This window comes from Siniperca chuatsi, linkage group LG4, assembly GCF_020085105.1.
Source record: "Siniperca chuatsi isolate FFG_IHB_CAS linkage group LG4, ASM2008510v1, whole genome shotgun sequence".
Lineage (NCBI taxonomy): Eukaryota > Metazoa > Chordata > Actinopteri > Centrarchiformes > Sinipercidae > Siniperca > Siniperca chuatsi.
Genome location: NC_058045.1, coordinates 11,018,580 through 11,041,833, shown reverse-complemented (window position 1 = coordinate 11,041,833; position 23,254 = coordinate 11,018,580). Strand labels below are relative to the sequence as shown.

The following is a 23,254-nucleotide window of genomic DNA, read 5'->3' as shown; positions in this document are numbered from 1 at the left end:
TTCAGTCTCTGAAACTCGCTAGGCCCATGAATTATTCTCCCCAATTCTCAAAGTCAAAGTGAAGTGAAAAGTATACAACAGCAACTTAGGGAGTATTTTATGTGTGTGTGTGTGTGTGTGTGTGAGTGTGAGTGAGAGAGAGAGAGAGAGAGAGAGAGAAAGAGAGAGTGTGTGAGAGTGACAAAAAAGAGAGAGAGGGAGAGAGAGCGAAACTGTACTTACATTAAAGACGCAGCTAAGAAATTAATCGAGCCATCTGGGGAAGAACAGGAGGTTCCAGCACCTGTCAGCATGGGGCGTAAATCCTGAATTTCAGTCCACACGACATTTACTATGAGTGACGGAACAGCGTTTAAGATATTTTAAACAAGCACAACAATAGATTTAATCACTGGTCACTTATGATTAAACTGAAGTTGTCTAGTTTAAAGGACAAACAAGATACAAGAGAAAAAATTTCCATCCAAAACCTTATTTCATAGTCAAGGCAAGGACCAGCGATATTGATCCATGGACCTCAACCCTCTTTTTGTTCTGTGGCGGAGGGCAGTTTTGTCATTCATACTACAGTATGCCTATGCCTGGAATGGAAGTGAGTCCCAGGAACATGTCCCAGAATTATAATACAAGCTGATGTTTAAAGTGCGAGGCTGAGAGAATCACATGGTGTCAAGTTCCTTTGCAAATCTAATTTCTCAGGGGGGATTCATCACTTTGAGGATGCGGGTGCCTGAACCAGTCAGTCAGCATTTTCTGTCTTTTATCCATCTAAACTCAATTGAAAGGTCTTAATGAAGTGCACACTACAGGGCATGATGAACTCTATAGGTCTGCTTTTCTGCTCAGACTTAACATTGTATTGGCCGCCGACACATGCTCGGCCGCTCCATGCAAAAAGACAATTTCAGTGGAATTGACCTTGTTTTTTTGTTGTGTTTTTCAGTTTTACAACTCATTTTGGAACAGTTTCTGCACAACACAGATTGGAACCTCGCAAATTCATCCTTGTGTCTGGTAATGATTACATTGCCTCTAAAATTTTCTTTGATCCTTATTATCCAGATGCCCTTTTGTCGATGTTTAGATCCCAAGCTACATCTCTTTGTTCAACTTAGTTTGCCCTAGCTATGCGATAGCGTCTCTTCGCGTTTTGTCCTCTGTGGCAAAAGCCACTAATTTAATTGAATTTCTGGGCTTTTAATGTCTGCATTACACTAATCATAGAAGAATAGAGGAGAATTGTTTATCTCGACCTTGGTAGAATTAGCAAAGGGTATTTGTGGAGATGTTAATGCTTTGAAAAAAACTCAAACTATTCTGCAAGATCGCAACCTGAACTTATATTGATCAGCCAGTCAAAGGTGCTTATTAGACATTCCAGACACTGATGTGCACTCCAGCATCAGGGAGAAAGCATGTTTTGGTGACAAAATGCTGTAAACTCACATCAAAGATACACAATACTCTACTGTGATTGTATTTCACAGACCAAAGCAGCGCCTTTTATATAAAACAATGCCAGTGTGGGCGAATAAATTTTATATGAGTTGACCTAGCTTCCTTTCTGCTTTGTGACTGTATAATATTAAGATCCTAGCGCTGGATGATTCATCAGTCATAGACAGTGGAAAGATAGGGCTGCCATTAAAGTAAGGTGCAGGCATTGTACTATCTCACACAAACAACATGCAATATAGCCTTCTGAGAGGGTGGCACGACTGCAGTCGAGGCAGAACACAGTGGAATGCAAAATACAACCCCAAATACCCTAGGGCCCCGAGGCAAATTTGATTAAAAGTTTGTTTTTCTTCACTCTCAACAAACGGAGGAGCTCGTCGATGCGGCACTGACAGTTAATTGGACTTGGCAGGGCCACGAGTTCATTCGTCAGCATTGTGTGGGGCTTGCCTAGGAGGAGCAGGACAATCGATGTCCCTCAGGACGGACTGTAATCACTGCAACACTCCAATGAAGTCCAGGGTTAAACATCAGGAGATTGCAGGTGCACTAGAGGATCTGAGAAAGACTGCTAATATGCTCCCACTCCCAATGCAAACCAAGGACACTGCAACACAGCACCCAAAGGACTGTAATGATCCCTAAGAACACGCCTCAAGTTATCATGAAACCAAGGTCCTGAGAGGTGATATGGGTGTCTATAACAAATATTTTGCAAATTAAATACTATATGAGACTTACCATGTGTGCAGTCTAGATCAGTGGTTCCCAACTGGTCTAGGGGTTGCAAGTTCAATCTGAAGGGTCACGGAATGATTAGCAGGATATTAAAGCAGAAAAACATTTATTTTTGCTACAGAATTTTTTCAGGCTTTTCTCTGATCTTTGCTTTTTTCTTGTGAATTACAGTACTGTGTAATTTAAGGCATTTCTAGCCTTTTTAAAATTATTCAAACAAAACAAATTTAAAAAATCACACTTCGGTTGAACTCATCACAACTGGTAGACATATGCAACCGATTATGGGCTTCACAAGTAGACACTGGTTTGTTTTAGGGGGTCACAAGCCAAAAAGGTTTGTTGTTATGTAAACTAGTTCAAATGAGTACGGGTGTAGGTGGCCCACGTGAAAGCAGAGTGTGACAACGAGTGGGTGGTGTGTCTCTACTACTCCTTCCACTTTGAAAGGATTGTATTAAAGGATTCTAGATCAGTGGTTTCAAACCTGGGGGTTGGGACTCAACCAAGGGTTCACAAGAGAAATCTGAGGGGCTGTGAGAGGATTAATAAGGTAGGACAGAAAAAAAAAATCTTTTTCTCTTTCCTTCACTCTTCCTCTTTTCATTTTAAAATAATGAGTAGTTTTACCTCTTCAGGCCTCTTTTCACAAGAAGACACTGCTACGCTTTAAATCTCAAACCAAAAAGGATGTGCCACTGGTCAAAATAAAATAAAAATTGATTATATTAAAGCATGAAAGGAGAAGATTTGGCACTGCTGGAGAGACTTCAGACAAAACCGAGCAGCTTTTTAACACCATGGCATGTCTAAATCTGGTGTCTGGAATTATGTCTGCCATACACTGAATTGTAAAAAGGTTATCTAAAGCAATGATCAATAAAAATCAATCTTTGGAATCTTTAGAAACAAACCTCAGAAACACGGTGATGGACCACAAAATCAAGTGTGACTTATAGACTGTGAAATGAGCCTAAAACAGCTTTGTTCTACATTAGTATTCAGGAGATATCTTATCTCTCTAAACTGTTATCATAGCATTTCAGCTATTTTAGACACACTGACCTTCTCTTAAGGACAGGAGATAAGGCTTTTTAATGTCCTTATTAAATCAAGCCATCAATGCGGACTCTCAGAGCTGGGTAGTGTGTTCCAGGAGCTCTTAACTCTCTCTCTCTCTCTTACTGACTAATAAGCATCACAGTGATAATGACCACTGGGACTGGATGTTGTTGTATCTGCTCTGTTCAAAATTATTGTATCATCCTAACCATCACCACAATATGCCGTGATATCCACCGGCTTTTTGTGCTCAGGTTATATGCATGGAAAGAAGGCACCCTCATATTCACTCACACACACAGAGATACACACACACACACACATTCTCCCAAAGGTAATGGAGCGGTGAGCTCTTGGGGAACAATAAATCCTGCTTAATGGGATGGTACAAAAAATCTTCAGTGTTGGGATCTTCAAAGTAAATCTGCATACTGGGCCAGTGAGGCTTATATGTACAGAAAATGTTATCAGACATGTATGTATGTGTGTGCGCGTGTGTGCCAAACCAGTTGATGCATAATAGTAATGCAAAACCTCTTCAAAAGATTGTGGTGGTCGCTTTCAGTGAGAAAATTTTAATATTAAATTTACGATCAACATTTGTGTGTGTGTGTGCGTGTCATCAGCAGTAAAGAAGGCTAAAGTCAGCTACAGTGCATGTGCCACTATTCATTCGATGGACTCAAAAATCAGTCAGTTGAAGTCTGAGCACACATAAGTCACACGAATCACTAAGAGAAATGCAAGGAAAGATCTGCGAGGCATACTGTCCAAGCCACATCTTTAAAAAAACATCTCAACTCGTTTTTATTTAGTCATGTGTAAGGCCGCGTTCAGACCGGCTTTAACCCTGCGTGAAAAAACACAGCCTCCTCATTCATTTCAATGAGACCAGTCTGGCGATCTAGCAGGGGAGCCAATGCAGAGGACTTTGGTGAAACAATGCATCTGGCAAAAATGTTGAGCCTTGCTCAACTTTTGTCTGACTGCAACGCCTTACCAGATGATGTTGCACTGCTGTCTGCCAAAAGTTCAGCCAGACTTAAATTCAAATAAACCAATCAAATACATGCAAGCACATGTTCTTGGTAATTACTTTGTAACTTTGCCATATTTCTACTGTTTAACTCGCGATTGTTGCGACAAAAGATAAAACATTTGCTGTCATGATAACTTTCCAGAGTTGTAAAATCCTGTCTAAAGGGGCGATCACACATTGAAGCATCGCTACAGGCGCAGCCGCTTCAAAAACGCCAAAACAGCTGGTGCGCCTGAGGAGCGTAGCTCTCTCACAGTCCACCAGCTAAGCTAGTTAGTTAGCCTATTTATCGGCATAGTAAATGGCATTATACTCACCAGAGAGATTCACCTGGCTGCTCAAGCAACAGGAAGCAAGTGGTAAAGTAGTAAAGCCCGACTCTTGCTTGATTTGATTGGCTGTCTGGGCCAAGTTTGAGATTGATGAGCGGTGCGACTCTGCGCCTTGCGCTGAAAAGTTTAGAATATTTTGACTTTTATGTGCGTCTAAAAACCAGTAGAAAAGCGCAAAGAGCGGCTCAAGGAGGAGCGCACGCCTGGTGCACCGTACCATAGGAAAACAATGGTTTTGCTGGTGACACGTGATAGAGTATTATAAACTGCTGTGCAGAATTTTGGCATCTGATAAGCCTTTGAACTCATGGATTTGGATTTGTTGTTGGATTTGGACATGGATTTGTTACTCGATTACTCAAACTAGACTTCCTGGATTATATTCGATTGTCTCACCGGAACCTTACACAACACACCAACGAAGCCCCTTTACGCTGTTTTAATGCAGGGATTTTTTTGGTCTGAATGCCCATAAAATCTATGCTAATAACTACGATGTGATAACTAGGTTAAGTTTGAACTTAAGAAAAATGGGTGCAACCGGCTCCAGTTCATCAGTATGATATGGAGTCAGAAAAGAGGTGATATCTCAATGAACATGAACTGTAGAGAAATAAATAACAATGTCACATACTTGGCAGTATATAAACTGGATGCAACGCTCTCCAGGAGCCCAGTGTACTATACAAAAACAAAGCTCTGTCAACGCAGGAGGGCTTAATGGATACACTCACACACAAACACACACATACAGAGTAGTAACTGTGTTCCATGAGGCACTATAGATTGGTCCATCTTCTGTCCCCTCGAGAAATATCGTTGCCTGGGTGCTTTGATCTATCAAAATGAATGAGGCAGCCGGCATCGACTGTTACAAGAAGCAAGGAACCCCTTTCAGAATGATAGTTAGAATATTTATAGTTCTTCCAAAATGTCTCTCTTTACATGGTTGTATAATGAGGAATTCAATTGATTTAGACTTCTTTTTTAAAAAGGTAGTGTGGAGATCAAATCTCACTTTTCCAGTTGTTGTTTTTTTTGCTGATATGGGGCCATCATCTCAAAGAAAAGTGACTTGTTGTTTTTATACTGATGAACACATTCAAAGGCACACACACACAAATATTGAATTCTCTATCTGTAAGATTAATGAAGAGAGAAGTTTGAAGAGAAAAGTATAGAGACATTTGGAGTGATGTGTCGAGCCACAGTAAATCTGTGTGTGCATCTCTGTCCCGTTCAGTGTAATTCACAGTCTCTTGATCTTTGACAACGATGCATGTCAGTGTCCTGCTGCTGTGGGACTGGAGAGGAACCATCTGGCTCAGATGCACTTCTGAGAATAATGTGTAAATACTGTCGACAGGTGCCAGAGGGAGTCCTCACAAGGGTGTTTTTCAAGACAAAATGAAATTTAACTGCACAGTTTTGGTCTGGCTACTCTTTCACATTGTGTCTGTGCTGGTTGTCATCTGCAATGAAATAAGCTAATGAAGCTAAAGGATATATCTGCCATCTCTGCTTGACCCAGCCCAAATTTTTACTTCAAGCAATGAGTTCAATATCTAATAAAACTAATACTGATTTAAAACCTTAATAATGAATAATCTTACTGTTTTAATTTACAATTAACATAAAATAAGTAGCATATGCCCCCCGTCTGGTGCAATATCCCATAAATAAGTGTTCATAGGCCACATTCATCAATTAACCATGTGTATAGCATCCGCAGCAGTGGCTGTCTTCCCATTGAATACATTAGGGAGGAATATGTTACCTCATGGACCATGGCTGACCAACCACATTAGATTTGGCTATTAAGTGTGATAGATTTCTTCTTAGAACGCAAAGGATGCTTTGTGGTTAACAAAGCTAAACTACTCCTTGGACTTTTCCGATACTTATCTTGGTAGCATTGATTTTTAGAATCTCTGCACAAGTGGGTTAACATTTCCACCACAATAAGGAAAAGCAAACAGAAAAAGAAACACTAAAAGCTCCATATTTATGCACATTTCTTCTCCCTGAGCACTGGAAACATATCATTATCCGACTGAAGCACATGAAATCAATAATAGTGCTTCATTGCATCTACGATTTTAAGTGATGGCAGTCATAGCTAAATATACCCTGTATATACAACATCTATCTTTATCATTCTCTTTATTTGAAAGTTGTTATTACTATAGCATATAGTGACTATGTGACAGACTCATCAAGAGGGATGAAATCACAAGTGCTGAAAAGTAGACAGTGATGTGAGACAAATAGACTGGGTCATTTCTCTGCAACTAGAAAAAGAAAGTCTACTTTTAAACCAAAGAAACTCATAAGATTCTGAAAAAACGTTATACAATTTTCATTCAATAAACTCATAATATTCTACAAAGATTTGATTTCCCATTTCATCTCATACTGTTCTGTTCTTTTTACAGCAAAACATACTATATTTGTTGCAAACTACAACCAATAATATCACTGCTTTGGCAAAACCTAGCACTATACTTCAGCAGACTAAAATGACTAAAGACATAGTGTTCAGTCCCATAAGCAGAGCTCCATCTATCTGAATTGCCTTTGCAAAAATTGCTGCAGTCCCTGTTTTATTGAGTTTAATATTTTTTCATCCATTTTTTTATTTACATGGTGAAAATCCTATTGAGAACAATGTTGTTTTTCAAGACAAACCCTACTGACAAAAATGTATACACAGTGGCACAGAGAAGACAAACACAGTACATTTCAGTCTAAAAAGAGAAGAAGGCAAAGCAACAGAAAACACAAGCACAACAGAGAAAAACAGACAAACAAACCCAAACATTAACAGGTACATGTCACCACACTGTTTTAATGCCCCGAGCTGTTAAATAAAAAAATTAAATAAATAATTTCATGACATGTGATCAGAGAAACATGTTCAAAACCACGTTCCACAAACACAATACACAGGCATTACAGCAATCACACCAACCAACAATAACAATTAAATATTCATCACTCTTTTGGGAAAACACAACCTCAACTCAGAATGCTCCAAATCCACATGTGATAGATGTAGAACAAGACAACATTTGCAAACAAAAGTCAACAGCAAACATCCTGTTTTGCTGTTTTATCTGTGGTCCACATCTACCTGTGTGCCCTTGAGATGAGTCTAAGACACACCAGGACTCCAGACAGGTCACAGAAGAGGTCTGGTCTCAGTGGGACTGTTGCCTCAGGCAGGGGAAGAGGATGAAATGTTTTCTGGCTACAGCAGGTGGACACCAGCAGGTGAAAAACAGGCGATATCTTTCTTCAGCCTTTACCACTGCTCCCAACACAACTTACTGAATCTCTCCCACCTTATCGCCTTCTCTTTTCTGGCCACAAACAGTCCGACTCTTTATTTTCACCACCTGACCCATATACAAAACTGCGTCCTGGTGGGTGCTGCTCCAGAAATGAGGTCCAAGCCTTTGATCCAGCTCCAGATCACTGGCTGAAAGGCTGTCACTTCAGCTTTAGGCCGCTCAGCATCCCACGGCAGCTCTTCATCTCCAAGCCTAGGCGACACACTTTTTATCACATTCACACATCCTTCATCATGTGACCAGCTCTTTCTGCCCTCTCACCAGCTATCGTATCAGGGGATTGGCTTTTATGTGAGCACAAATACCTCAACTCAAACATAATAGCGGTAAAATAAACAGCAAATAAACCACGGCATTGATTGTGTTGGAACTGAATAGATGTTAACGCCTTTCAGACCATGTGAGCCATAATATGATGGCTGCATTCACTTACACAAAGACTACTAAAGCTCACATCACCTATCTGAGCTGGGTAAAAGTAAAATTTACAGTGAAAGACAAAAAAAACATGCTGAACCATTTACATGAAGGAAAAAGAGGGCAGATTTAATTTAAAAATTGGCACGCATTCCTCATTTCTACAGATGAAAGCTCGTAAATGAAAAAGCCTGGAATCATGCCTGGTATGGAAATCCAAAGTTATGAATAATGCCTCTGTCTCAATCATCAAGTCTGTTTTAATAAGGTGGATTAGCCCAGCACCTGCAGACTGAAAGGCACACACGGCTGCGCTTCTAACCAACCAAGAGTGGGACAAGAGTCCCTGGGGGCCCTGAACCTCACATCCTCCCTGTTGGACCCTCACCAGTCTGTAGGAGTGAGCAGCAGCAAACAGCTCAGGCTTGTCATTTATGCCAATGAATCCACCTCCAATGGGCCGACGCCACAGCGAGAGCAGCTGATTTACACACAGTTGCTAATCAGGGAATGGCTCTCTTGCTAATGAAAACTCATAGATCTATACAATAACACTACTGATATGATTTTAGCTCCCATTACTCATTCCTAAATATGCAATAGGCAATAAAAGTTCAATGCTATTGGGACAGTTGAAGTTAAGAATTTGGGGTCAGAAATGTTGACGCAGAAATGGTGTCCTTGCCATCTCTGTCCTGACCTGGGAATATGGGCTTCCTGTATGCATATTCACTATTTCGCTGCAGACATAAATATCACAAAGGAGTAAATATATTCTTTCCTCCTGTCTGGCCTAAGTGACGCTCCAGCATTTAGCTGATTGCAGGATGGATATGCCTAACTCCACCCTCCCATCCCTCCTGGAGCCCAGCTCTGAGAGTTTGGAGGAAACCCCAGCCCCAGTAAACAGAAAGGCCGGCACAATGGTTTGTTTCAGCTTGGCATTGATTCATCATTCTACTGAACAAGTCATAGGCACCAGTCTAATCATGATTAAGACCATAACAGAGAGCTTGGTAGACACAGGGGGGATGCAACCATCCATCCATCCGCTATATTCATCAAGCAAATCACTTCCACTTCCAGCAAATGAAAATGAATTCATTGTGACTTACCTGTTCCATTGGCTGTGTTTGCTAAGAAGAGAGGATACAAAGCTGAGCAGCTTTGAGATAGACGTACATTGAGGCAAAACAGTAGGATTCACACTAAATTCTTATGGACTAACTGGCTGTGAAAGCCATTTAGGAATAAATGAGTGACTAATTGTAGGTTTAGGAGTAAAGTGCACTCACCACTAGAGCAGTCCAGTCCACCCCATCCAGGCTCACACTGGCATGTATCAGGAGACACACAGCGACCATGGACACACTCCTCTGTACACAGAGCTGAGACACACAGAGACATTCCTCATCAGTGTAGTTTATAATTGAATTAACACAAACACACACACACACACACACACAAGCAGAGTGTAAAACATCATTAAACCACCAATAAAAAGCATAATGAAAACCACCAAGATAACAGCCGAAGGAAAATGGCCCATAAAATTCAAAACTCAATATCTCCCTAATACCGTCAAGGGACTAAATCTTAGCCATGGCACTCATATTCAACATCCATCTCCACTACTTGACACTAGGCTAAATGATTTCTTAGGAGATTGAGTCCTTGGTCAACATCTCTGTTTATCACATAGCTTTACTTTCCACTATGAGCTGTTATCAGCAGGCAGAGCCATGAATGAACAAGCTGTAAATCCCTCCTAATTTGATCAGCCAGTGCTTTGTCATATAGTGATGCTTTAATGTAGCAGGGCCAGGCACCACAGTGTTTACTAAGTGTGCAGTTTTCTTGATCATTCATATTGAGCAACACAGCACCCAATTGATTGGGTTGGCATCAGTATTCCTGGGAGCGTGTTCACAAGAGTTGGAGGTTTGGTTCAGCTGGATAATAAAGTGACCTACATGGAGTTTTTTGTCACAGTGCCAGTTTTTTTGTTTTGTTTGCGTGAAGCCAAGAAATAAAAGTATCACAAAAATAGGCACTTAGCATGAATAAATCTGTGGCAGCCAAGGTCATCCGGCCATCAGGGTTAAGACAGACAGGCTCTTATCTCAGGAATGAGACAGTCAGGCCAATACAGAGAGAGAGAAACTCCGCCTGATGGGAATCAGCAGTCCACTAACACGGTCTGTGGAGGGATGATACACAATCCAAGGACAGCAGAACAGACAGACCATCGCCTTAACTGATCAGACCTCATCCAACACTACATCCAAGTTCTGCTTCTTGTGTTCTTTATTTTTTCCTTTTTTATGATCAAAAGTGAAAAAGGGGCAGGAGGACAGCATCCGTGGGTTTTTTTTTTAAACAACATAAACCCTGGGGCGGTTTTGCAGCTCTTTGTGCAACACTATGGCGCTCATCCTGCAGGCAGAGAGGTCAGCAGAGAGCTGGCTGCAGGCCTGAATAGTGCAACTATAGATTATCACTCAATCAGGCTTCGATTAGGATCCACCACCAGCGGGAGAGATGCAGCGGGAGAGGAGAAAGAGGAGTGAATCCCAAACACCCACGAGTCGGTACTAATCGCAGAAATGCTCCCAAGGCAAAAATGGTAAACCAGAGATTGAAAGATAATTTAGGGCAGATTTCTGAGCATCAGTACTCTGGCAGAAAACCGTCTAATTACAGTAAGCCAGCCAAAAGAAAAGAGGGATAGAGCTTCAACATTTGTGCTGACGAAGGTGTGAGATTGACTACATGTAATCAATGAGTCCACGGTATGCAGAGTATTCAAAGAAAAGAGGAGACAAATTCAATGTCACCATGATGAGTTGATTTCGTTTACTTTCAATCAGCAAATTCTGATCAGCGAGAGCAGGGACATGCAAACGTGTCACATCCTTTAGAGAAAAAAAGAAATATGTAAATAAAGTTTTGGATTTGGGAGAAAGGATAAAGCGCACCCTTCTCCTGAGATCTGAACCAGTGTACTGAAGGGATGGCATAATAAAGTAGGAGGTAGGTCTTTCATTTTAATTGAAATTCATGAATCACTCTGCTTAACTCATGTCTAAGGAATCTGTTGGAAAATTGAGTCTTTCATCTAGATAAAAGGCTAATCTAACTCATTATGCAGAGGTGTTATCAGAACAGGGAACAATAGAGCTAATTGGTGATTGTCATGCAGCGTTAATACATTTTATATTCTTGCCCAGTCAAACTACAATCTTTTAAAATGTCTGATAAAATACATCTTTATAGTCTAACTGCATTATTTTCCCTGTTTTTGGAGAGCTTTGCTGCAGTCTGAAAAAAAAAAAAGCCCTGCCAATACGATTCTGTTTGTTTAGGATTTTTGTAGTAGTAATGTTTTGTAGTACACTGGTGATGTAGCTGATGGATAAATCAATCTAAGAGATATGCCTACAGAACATATCAAACAACTCCCTCCAAAGCTTCTTCCACATGCCATCTCGCACAGAGATGATTTATTTTAAAACTGTGTCTTTGAAGCATTAAAAAATGCAACAAAGCCAAAATGAAAATGAAATCAAAGGCACAGAATCCCTTTCTGGAGAAAAATCTCATCATCTTCCTGATCATCAAAACCCAATGAAATGTGCTAGCGTATTGCTGCCTGAAACTTTATCAAAACCCAACTAATTCTGCCACCAAAGTCATTTTTAGAATTATATTGCACCACTGGACAGGCAAGAGTCATGCAGGAGTCATCTGGCCTAAATGCTCTGCAAAAAGAAGAACTCATAGCCCTGCAGAGCCTGTCATCCTCTGAAGATATTATGAGCTGTTGTCATTAGTGAGTTCCCCTTGTGCACAACTATAATAATCATGCTTATTAGGAGGGAAATGAGTTCCTCATATCCTCTACATAGGCTAGTTACAGATTAAGGTAATGACGACAGATCAAAGGTCACAGAATTAATAAAGACCTCCAGTCAGAAACTTCAAGCACTAATTAAAGAGAAACAGATCAAAGTTCAATTTATCATTGAGAACTTTGAGAAAATTAAACAATCACTTCCGAAAGACAGAATGAAACAAAAGACCAAAGTAAAAAACATCCTTAAAGATAATGCTGTTAATTTAATGTCAGAAGCATAAAAGTATATTTTGTGTGTTTGTGTGATAATTTTAGTTCATTCAAGGTCTTCACATCCCCAGATTCAGCTGCCTCTCATTGGAGCTATGTAAGTGTTGATGTGGTGCCATATGCCAAAAAAAAAAAAAAAAAAAAAAAACACAGGCAGGATTAAAAGGCAAACACTCCTAAAGCATATGACTTGTAATGAAATCAACTTCATGGAAAAAGCTACAGTAAATTAACAATACACAGGTCGGGGGGGGGGATAAACAACAAAGTGTCCTGAAATAGATGACTTGAGTTAATTTTGGGTCGATTTACTCTATAATGCCCCCTTTTGTCACTGCATGCAAAACAGCTCGGGGAGTACAAATCTCTTAATCCCGGTAGTGAGAGTGCTAGGATTAAAAGGGGTAGAACAGTTTGCAAATGCAGCAGAAAGCAGAACTGCCCTCTCGGCCCCTATCAACTACTCAGTCTTCCCACTTCACCTGAAAGAGGGTTACAGGGGAGGGTGGCTGTTTTCACTCTCAGTCTGACATAATATTGAAAAAAAAAAAAACCTACTGTTCATACAGTGGGAAGGCCAGATTTGAGAGGCACCTCCACAGTTTGCAGATTCACCTGGTTAACACGCTGAAAAGACTGTTAATGAACAAATAGCTTCATTGTCAGTCAAATGGTTAATGAATACATTATTGATCAATCTGTGCCTCTCTCCACAAGACCCCCAGATAATGGCTTCCTGGTGCTCTGCTGCCCTGAGGCTAGTAAAGCCTAGACAAGGACAAGCTCGACTGTGGTCAAAGAGCATACCCACATGGCTGCAGTCACTGTATCAGTAACTCCCTCATGTTGCAAAAGATCTAGGAAAATATTAAAGTGCGATTCTAATATTATTAAAAGGGAATAAAACATTAGGTAAGGCAGAATATCAAAAACGTAACTCTCTGAAGCTATATGTTCTGTCTTTATTTGGCCAACATGCCAAAATATGCAGTTTGATGTGGTTGAATAAAAACAGAAATGAATGACCATTAATGAAGCTACAAAAATGACAGTGAAGGATTGTTATGAGCATATTGCAACAGTGCAATTTTCACAGCTTCCGCTCTTTTTATGTTATTAAATTCCAGTGTGGTTTTATGGTGGGTGCTATACCTACTCAGTCTGTAAGCAGGACCCTCTTGGCTCGTTAATTTTTCTCATTGTTATACAACTTCGATTAAATAACTCTTGCTGGAAGAGTAAAGTAGAGAGCAGTCTACGGTGTAAAATACTGTGCCTTCATGTTAAATCATGCTCAATCATCTTAAACTGAGCAAATTCACATGGATAGTGGCATGCTAACAGAGGAGGTAGTGGTGACGTGTTATTGGGTGTTAATGATAAAGACTGGAGTAGGGGTGACAGAGGCGGGGGGCAGTGGCAAGCCACCCACAGTAACGATCAATCCTAATATTTCCTCCTTTTCTCTGAATGTCTAGCAGACATAACCTGAAATGTCATCATCGAGGACAAAGGAGTTAAAAAAAGGATACTCACGAACACACAAGTCTCCGCTCTCAAAGTAACCAGGGCAACACTGCGAGCGGCGCCTATACATGGTTCTCACTCCCCGCCGGTAAGCCGTCTTATAGCTGATCCTGGAAAAACAGACACACAGAGACAGCTACGTGATGTAAAGAGTGACCCTATCTGAAGGGCAGGAAAACATATAGAAGTTAAAAGTAAGTTGTACCATGATTTTATGATGTTATTGGCACATTTTTAAAGTACAACAAGGAAAAAGAAGGCCGGGGAATGTTGTGTAAAACAGCAGCTACATAAAATTCAATATTTGGGAGGTGACACTGTGTACTTATTTAGTTGCATGCCCACTATAAACCTTAATGGAGTAATTAAAACATTTACTATAAGATGATTACAATCAGAGACATCCTGGCTCTGACTACTTCACTATCAGCCACAAGGACATTTACTGTGGCCTTCAGAGACTTGGCTCTGATTGTGGATGACAGTAAAGGACGAGTCACTGATGATACAAACATGGGGACAAATAAGGCGACTCCTACAAACTTACCTGTGCCTTGTGCATTTAAACCAGTTGAGGATGTCGGTGCATCTGGTGTAGTAGATCTGGTCAAACGGGTGAGCGTAGGATTCCTGGACAGTCACGGCGTAGCTAAAAGACAGAAATATAAAAAAAAGAAGTGCTGTACAATATTGAGGTCATTTTAGTTTACTTGACTATTTCCATTTTATTCTACTTTATACTTCAGCTCCACTACATTTATCTGACAGCTATGATGACAAGTAAGTTTTCAGATTAAGATTTTACTTCTTTTTTTTAAAAAACATGATAAACCTATAAAATACAATTAATTGTTAAACATTAAGCCAGTGGTTCCCAATCTTTTTGGCTTGTGACCTCTTGCAAGCAGTGTTTAGTTGGGGACCCTTGTTACGTTTCAGATGTCTGAGTTGTTAGCAGTTGAACCAAAGACATTTCCCCTCAAAACGTCTCAGATGGTTTTACTTAAATAACTGTTTGAGACCCAAAGACGTAAAGGTATCCAATATTTCACAAAAAAAAGCAAACATTATAGAAAAGTTCCAAAAATTAATTCTTCTTTCCTACCCCATTAATCTTCTCAAGACACCTCAGATTTCTCATGTGACCCTTTGGAGGGGGGCCCAATCCCTAGGTTGAGAACCACTGGACTAAACTAACTAACAGTATATAAAATAGTTAAAACTTGCTCCACCTCATCCAGCTACAACAATAAAATGCTGCTTATAGATTGATGCATCAGTATTAACAATCTATTAATATAATATATAATGATATATCAGTTGCAAGAGCCATTTGTCTTCAGAACAAGTACTTTTACTTTGATACTTTAACTACATTTTGCTGATAATACTTCTTTACTTTTACTTAAGTAACATTTTGAATGCAGGACTTTTACTTGTATGTTTATAAGTATTTTATTTTTTACATTGTTGTATTGGTACTTTTACTTAAGTAAAGGATCAGAATACTTCCTCCATCAGTGACAGAAACTGCTGAGAACATTTTCCCAGCAACATTTTCATGCTCTTTGGAGATGTTTGGAGAAAAGGAAAAAAAAACAAAAAAAAACAAAAAAAACTATAACAGCACACAGGTCTGGTCAATGCATACAGTCCCAATGAAAGTAATACAATAATTTTGATATGCAAAGAAAGGACTTGAAAGGAGCTTTTAGTTGATTCATGGTCATGATATATGCAGACAGAGGCAGTCTGAGGATATTGGAGGACCTCAAAGCCACGAACACGGCTCACTTAAGGAATTCATTTCGATGCCAACAAGGTGGAATCACGATCCCTAAGTACCCTCACCTTGGTCAGGCAATAATCCAGATAATATATCTTCACAGCTTTCTTTCCTCCCCTTTGCATTGAGGACAGAAATTATTCCTGCTTATTTCTCATAAGTGACACTGCCCAGCACAACTAATAATTATTCAGGCTCTATGGCTGTCATGATTGATTGCTATGTGAGTACACTGATCAATTTGCCTACGTATTTCATTTGAAGCTGCAACTCCTCCCATCTCTCAGAGCTTGGCGACTTGAGCTGTGTGAGATCGATACTGCTGTATGGACTTTGAAAATAGATCTGGAACTTTAGTTGAGAATGCTTGTAGCAGGTATATTGAAAAAGTTCCAGGATCGACAACGTTAGTCCTGGGAGGTGGTGCTGCTAAACTACAGCAGATTCTCTTTCAAATGAAAAACTCAGTGTACCATGGTAAACACAAGAGGATAATGCTCACCTCTCCCAGTGGCTGCAGACATTGGGGTCATCCGGGTTCAGACTCCATACACTAGTGGTCAAGTCCAGAACAAGCAGCAGGGCCAGCAGGGCAACAGATGACCCCATTCTTCACTCTGAGAGGGGGACAGCAAAGAAAGATATATGATCGTAGTTTGATTGTAACTTGGATCAGTTCTCATATTGGCCTTTTTAATACTTGGAAGTGGTACATCTTTAGTAATTTAATCACCTTTAAAAGTAGTTTTTGAGATTATTAAAACACATGCCTATGCCTGTTTAAAAGGAATAGTTCAACATTTTGGGAAATACGCTTATTTGCTTTCTTGCCCCTTGGCAAATATAAAGCTACAGCCAGCAGACGGTTAGCTTAGCTTAGCATAAAGGCTAGAAATAAGTGGAAACAGCTAGCCTGTCTTTGACCAAAGGTAGCAAAATCCACTTACCAGCACCTCTAAAGCTCACTAACTAGCTCATTATACATAGTTTGTTTAATTTGTACAAAAAACTGTGTAAAAACAACAAGTTGTGGTTTTAAGGGGGTTATGTATACATTATATTCTGAACTATTACTACTACTAAATAGTTAGTGAGCTTTACCATGTGTTCAGACGCTTTGTGAGGCGAATTTTAGAGGCGGCACAACTGCATACAAAGTCAATGGAAAGTCAAAGTGGATGCCAATTTGTCCAGGGCAGTGCGAACTGCGCGAGTTGAAAATGTTTCAACTTAAGTAAAAAAATTTGCGCTTCTACTGCAGCGTTTTGAATCTGCTTCATAAATGTACACAGATAAAAGAAAAAGAAAAAAAAACTAGAGGAAAATGACATAAAGAACCAGAGTTCCGGATGAGTTCTGAGATCAGTCAGAGGCTGAGCTGTACATAAACATACACACGGTTAGTGCGTACAGTGCTAGCTAGCTTACAGCTAACGTCTGTACAGTCGTGACATTGGATGTTTGGGGTGAATAAACACAGACTGCACAAAAGATAAAATGGTCAAATTTGTGTTAATGACGCAAGTGAAAAGTTGCTTCGCTTTTTGTCTGAACACATAGTTAGAGATACTGGTAAGTGGATTTTGTTACCTCTGGACAGAGCCAGACTAGCTGTTTTCCCCTGTTTCCAGTCTTTATGCTAAGCTAAGCCAACTGTCTCCTGGCTGTAGCTTCATATTTACCAAGAAAGTGATATTCATGTGCTCATCTAACTCTCGCCAAGAAAGCAAATAAGAGTATTTTCCAAAATGTCAAAAGTAATTTAAAGTAGTTTTCAAGCTAGGACTGTTAAAATACATGCCTATTTTTGTTTAACATTTGCTATTGTGCTTTTCTCCTTCAGTAAGTCCTTCAAAAAGCACGTGCTCTGCTCTGTGAGCGACTGCAGAGATGAAACCTCCCTGTGACAGTGACAGAGACAGAGACACCGATTTGTTTAGACCAGCAGGTTATTTCATTAGACGTATGGGCAGAGAGCACATATGATGAACGGACATGACATTGATGGATTTGCCATGTGTAGGTCTTAACTTTAGTAAATCGCTACTGAAGATAGAGACTGTCTGGATGACACTGCTTGCTCTCACACAACATATCTCATACTTTAGGTTAGTGGATGCCATTTATGCAGTAACATAAATGTATCTTATGTATGGTGATCTGTCTTGGGGCTGTGAACATGATATGGCCTCATAGAAAACGTATTATAAACAACAAACATATGAGAATAAATACAAGGAAACTGACTCTTGACTCGTCTATGTAAATTTATATGGCTCAATGTGCAGTGATCATATAAATGTGTGTTTGCATGTATACATTAGGCTGTGTGCGCCCTGCATGGGCTTTGGTCTGTTACAGGGGATGTGTTCAATATTTCTGAGTGACTGTATGCAGTAACACAGCCATTCACATATTCAGCTAATCTTCTGCATTGATAGCTGCATGTAGTTCACTCACATGTGAAAGAAAATCAATCAGACCTCCACTTCCTCTAAGTAGCAGTTCATCTGAACAGGCAGAGGTTAAAGTCATGTTCATTTCCTTCCTCAACAGGATGATTAATCAAGATGCACACATGTTAAAAGGCCCTTCTCTGAAACAATCCTGTTAAATACTACAGGGGACCGTGCTTGATTGACCAGAAAGCTTTTATTGTTCCTGTGATTAGACCACCACCCTCAGTCAATTTCTGAATGGCTCTGGACAAGTGGAATACCTCATAACTTGTCATGTCACATTTTTCAAACCTCACAAGTCCTCAGTCACAACTTGTGACTGAGGACTCCCGCCACGTAACACAAGCTTGCAGCAGGAGGCCGAGAGGTGATAAAATTAGGATTATCCTGAAGAGGCACGTGATCTTAAGCTCACCTAATCTTACAGCCTGTGCTCCCTGGGTGTTTTTTGTGGACGCTGAAGCAGCTCTGGAAGCACAAAGTGACAAAAGTGCTGCTGTGCACAGACACACACTCGCTGGGAGAGGTGAAGACAAGTCGCAGATCTGTGGGAGAGAAAAAAAAATAATGAACTCATGATGACACACAGAACACACATGCTTCCTTGCTCTCAAACGCATGTGCGCACACAAACTCGTAAATTTATTATGGGATCAAGAATCTCAACAAGGGCATAGTTCACAAAACCTGCTCTTGAAAGGCCAATTTACTCTGTGCAGCCTCCACATCCGACCACAGTTTTCATTCCATTTTCCAGTTTCCCTCCTACCTGGTATCCACAGACACACTACGTTACCCACAGGAATAAAAGCCTACATTAAGTCAAGAGGGCCTGATACAATGAACTCTGTTCACACTTCAAACACTACAAGTGGCTTGTCCACAATGTGACAAGATCACATCATCAGTACTCTTTAACAAAGCCTACAAAGCCTAAGGGTTATTGCAATGAATATGCAGGCGTGAATAGAACATTTATTTGTTTGTCATCCCTCTCACTACACTGCTCTTAATGATTCCTCCAGAAGGTCAGAGGGCGGGTTTGAGATTCTTCTTCCCTTCATTTGCTGTGAATTCTGAATTAAGATGTAAACACAAGCACAACAAAATAACATGGCTGTTTTTGTTCTTGGCTAAATAAATAATTCAACATTTTTCTTTTGCATGTAAACTGTTGCTAAGGCCCAACTGGGTGGACACTGAGAAAGAAGACTGAAGAATTATTGTAGGTAGACTTATTATGTCTATTGTACTCACAAGCAAGATAAATTAGAGATCTCTGTTTAGTAGACGAGAACTGTTGTGTAGATGAGAACTTAACCATCTACAGGTTAATGGTTAATTGTACTGATCTACAGACGCACCATCATACAGCTGGTCATCAACACACTACACTTTTACTACAACAAGCACACATTTATCAATAAAATAACGTTAACATTTAGATTATTGGGTCAGATTTAGCAGATATGGTAAAAAGGCCAAACTTCATTTTTTTGTATCCACTTTCACTGAACAGAAATCACAGTAGTTTTGCATTTTGCTAGTGCTCAGTTGTGGTAATAAAAGACTGCAGTTGCAAATTCGGATCTGGAATCAAATCTCCTGTCCAGGTTGTCATTATTGTGCCATGTTATCACACAGAGATTTAATGCCAAATCCTACCCTGTTAGATCTGGTCACAATCTACCTCCACTGAGATATTTGTGTGCAGCACAGCATTTGTCAGTAGAAGAGGCTGGTGACTTTAAAAACCTGAATGTCAAGGACAAGAAACTCCCTGATATTTTGTCATGCCTGAACAGATCCCTGCCATGTCCTTTAGCGTGGATTTTAACATTTGAATGTTTAAAAAAAGACTAAATGTAATCCACTTTTAATAATGGCACACTGGGTCTAAGTGAACTTCTGTTCATTGTTGATTCTGCATACAGCAAGTGTGAACAAAGAGCACTGCATAAGACAGACAAGTCGGATCAATGTGACACTTAGCACTTGGGGCTCTCCTGTATGCCTCCTCCCTGTATCTGCTGACATCCATGAAAACAGTTTGTTTCTGTTTTTACTTCAAACGTGTTCACTTTACACCAAACAAAATGTTCTCCAGAGACCTTATTCCCCCTAAATGAAAATTCTCTCCTTTTCCTCACTACTTTAATTACTGAGAATACGAAACCCACTCAATCGCTGCACTGCTGCATCTGATCCCGCTGACAAACTGCTGAAATAGCAACATCTTTTAGGCTATTGATGGAGACACAAGTGCAAAGTACAAGAGGCAGGGTATGAGGTGTATGTAGGATGTAGTGTATATGAGGATAAGGACTTCTGAATCTTGACATGGAAAGCCATGGTTAACTTCGGACACCTGCCTGCAGAAACATTGACATTGATGAGCTAGAGCCACCTATGTCCCCAGTACTGCCTATCAGCAGAGACATCTGCATGATTAAAGCCATGTGTCTTCACTGTGTGACTTATTAAAGTGCAATGCAATTAACCACCCCGTCCCCTGGCTGACCAGCACCTGCACTCTTCCATGAATGATGCTCAGCAGGCATGACTGACTGGCACAAGTCAGAAGCTCACCTCCCATCTATAGATCCCAGCTACTTCTCAGGCTCATTTTAGTGCTCTGTGTGCTCATTTATCACAATGCCCAGTTTTGTCTTGCTTGTGTTAATTTACATCTACATAATGGAAACTAGTCAATGGAAACATCGCTTGGTACTGCAATCTTGTCTGGAGCAGCAGAGAGAATGCCTGATCATTTGTGGGCTTCTGTGTATAACAGGTCTTTGCACAATCAGCTTATTATCCCTCCTCTAAATTCAAGCGGAGGGCTCATATACAATTTTTATGAGAATTCTTCTGGCCTCTCAATCTGTTTTGTAATCACTACTGAAGGATTCCCGGAGCAACCTAATTTGGAGTGATCTAAAGGTTACAGGTGTAACCATGCAGCACAGAGTGCCAATGAGATAAGCCCCACTGCTGGACATCCCTGTCTGCCGCTGGGGGCTGTGAGTCATTAAGAGTCAGGCCTCATTAGAGAGGCCATGGTGTGGTGCATCATAGACACTGCCTTCCCTGGCTTCAGCCACATACCTGAGTGTCTGATGTGTTAGAGGCCAGGAGGAGAGGACAATGACATGTCGGGGGACGTGCTGGTTTCTGACAAGCGGAGCAACAAAACAGCACAAAGCTAAATCCTGCTGCTACCGAAAGCAAAAACTGTATTTAAAAGCTCATTTTTAAGCACGTTTCAACTCTGCTGAGTGGTGGAAAGTACTGTACGTAAGTACACTTTAGAGGTACTGGTACTTTACTTGAGTATTTCTATTTTCTGCAACTTTATACTTATACTTCACTACATTTATGGGTATTATTAAGTATTTTTCACTCCAGTACATTTATCTGACAGTAATCATTACTAATTGCTTTGCAGATTAACATTTTAAAAACAAATCACATGTTATAGATTTATTTGTTATATATAATTGTTATAGATTTAACTACCCAACAGTTTATTGTTAAAAGCTCCACCTCAACTAGCTACAATATTGCTTAATGCATCAATACTAATAATCGGACAATATAATACGTAGCGATAGTAATAATAGATCACTCAGAATAGGACCATTCTGCATGGAGTATTTTACCTTTTAATACTTTAAGTGCTTTTTGAGTATTTTTACATTGTGTTATTTACTTTTACATATGTTAAAAAAAAACACTTCTTCCACCACAGACTGTGCTCAGAATTTCCATGAAACATTAAGTTAGTCTGTGCTGAGCTTTATGGCAACAGGAAATCTACAGTAGTTAGTGTTTTTTCTTGTTTATTCCTCTCAATATACACATCACTTTAAAGAGACCAAACACATGAATTGGCATATTCATAAAGCCCGAGAGGGTGTTTGTCGCTACATTTATGGGAATTTCTGTAATGCTGACAGCATGAAGTGCAGCCAAGGCAGCAATGTCTTATACCTGATCTCAGTAAAAATGCAATCCTGGGTACTTTTTATTACACTTGAATGATTAGGAATGCCAGCTTGACATGATCCAGCTAAGGATTAATTTCACAATCTCTCAATCTTAGATTGGACACTGCATGACTATAATACTGCTTAGTTATGGTTATGGACATTAGTAGTTTAACTCATTTGTAAGGACATACAGTAGACCCACATTATTTTATATAAGACAGGAAGAAAATTCCATCCTGCTTTGGCTCTGGGCTTTTGCATATGATTTTCCAAGCAGAGAGGGAAGATGGAGATGAAGGACAGAAGACAGATGTGCAATTTTCATATTATTAGCATGCACGACATTCGTATGTATGCAGTTTTCAGTTTCCCCGAAGTACTGGTGCATTCACTTCACTATACATTGTGCCTCTGATGACATATTGTATTAAAGAATAGAAAATATACAAAAGTAGTTATTTTATTTGAAGACTTCATCTTGAGTATTGCAGGCTTGCGCTAGAAACAATAACTTTGATAGCGGGTACATTCACACAATCAGTCTTATTCAAATCAACCTGATTTATGTCTTCAAATGAATCTTGGCTGTTTTTTCTCACTTTAGGTCGACTTATTTATGTTTATAATGTCTCTAGTAGAGACAGTGATCAGAAGCATAACACATCTATCATAACAAAAAATACTGTATGTTTTAGAGGTGAAACAATTGATCATTTGACAGACAATTAACAGGCAGCTTTTTGGAAAACTGACTAATCGCTGAATTGTAGCAATAAATCGCTAATTTATAAATACCAACATTTTAATTTATCAAGCATTTATGGTATTGAATAAATTACGGGATGGAAATACATTATTTAGTTGAGTTACATTCTCCTGTGTTAAACCTTCAAACCTTCTCAGCTTGATTGCATTTGCATTTTGGTGTTTCATCACAAACATGGTGTTTCAAGTCGCTCTCCAAC

The 23,254-nt window shown here is 39.8% G+C and overlaps 1 protein-coding gene across 9 annotated transcripts in view; it reads right to left on the bottom strand.

The window, feature by feature from the left end:
• Nucleotides 1–23,254, bottom strand: part of megf11 (multiple EGF-like-domains 11) — a 74,266-nt gene that overhangs the window by 40,323 nt on the left and 10,689 nt on the right. For 6 of the 9 annotated variants that reach the window (XM_044193978.1, XM_044193985.1, XM_044193986.1 and 3 more), the window contains exons 2-7: nt 18,713–18,842; nt 16,341–16,455; nt 14,600–14,701; nt 14,062–14,162; nt 9,695–9,787; nt 9,515–9,535 (exon numbers count right to left, since the gene is read on the bottom strand). In XM_044193978.1, coding sequence (XP_044049913.1) covers nt 9,515–9,535; nt 9,695–9,787; nt 14,062–14,162; nt 14,600–14,701; nt 16,341–16,447 — 424 coding nt within the window. In that variant the 5' untranslated portion in view covers nt 16,448–16,455; nt 18,713–18,842. The remainder of the gene's footprint in view (nt 1–9,514; nt 9,536–9,694; nt 9,788–14,061; nt 14,163–14,599; nt 14,702–16,340; nt 16,456–18,712; nt 18,843–23,254) is intronic. The other 3 variants (XM_044193980.1, XM_044193981.1, XM_044193984.1) reach the window with 1 other exon arrangement.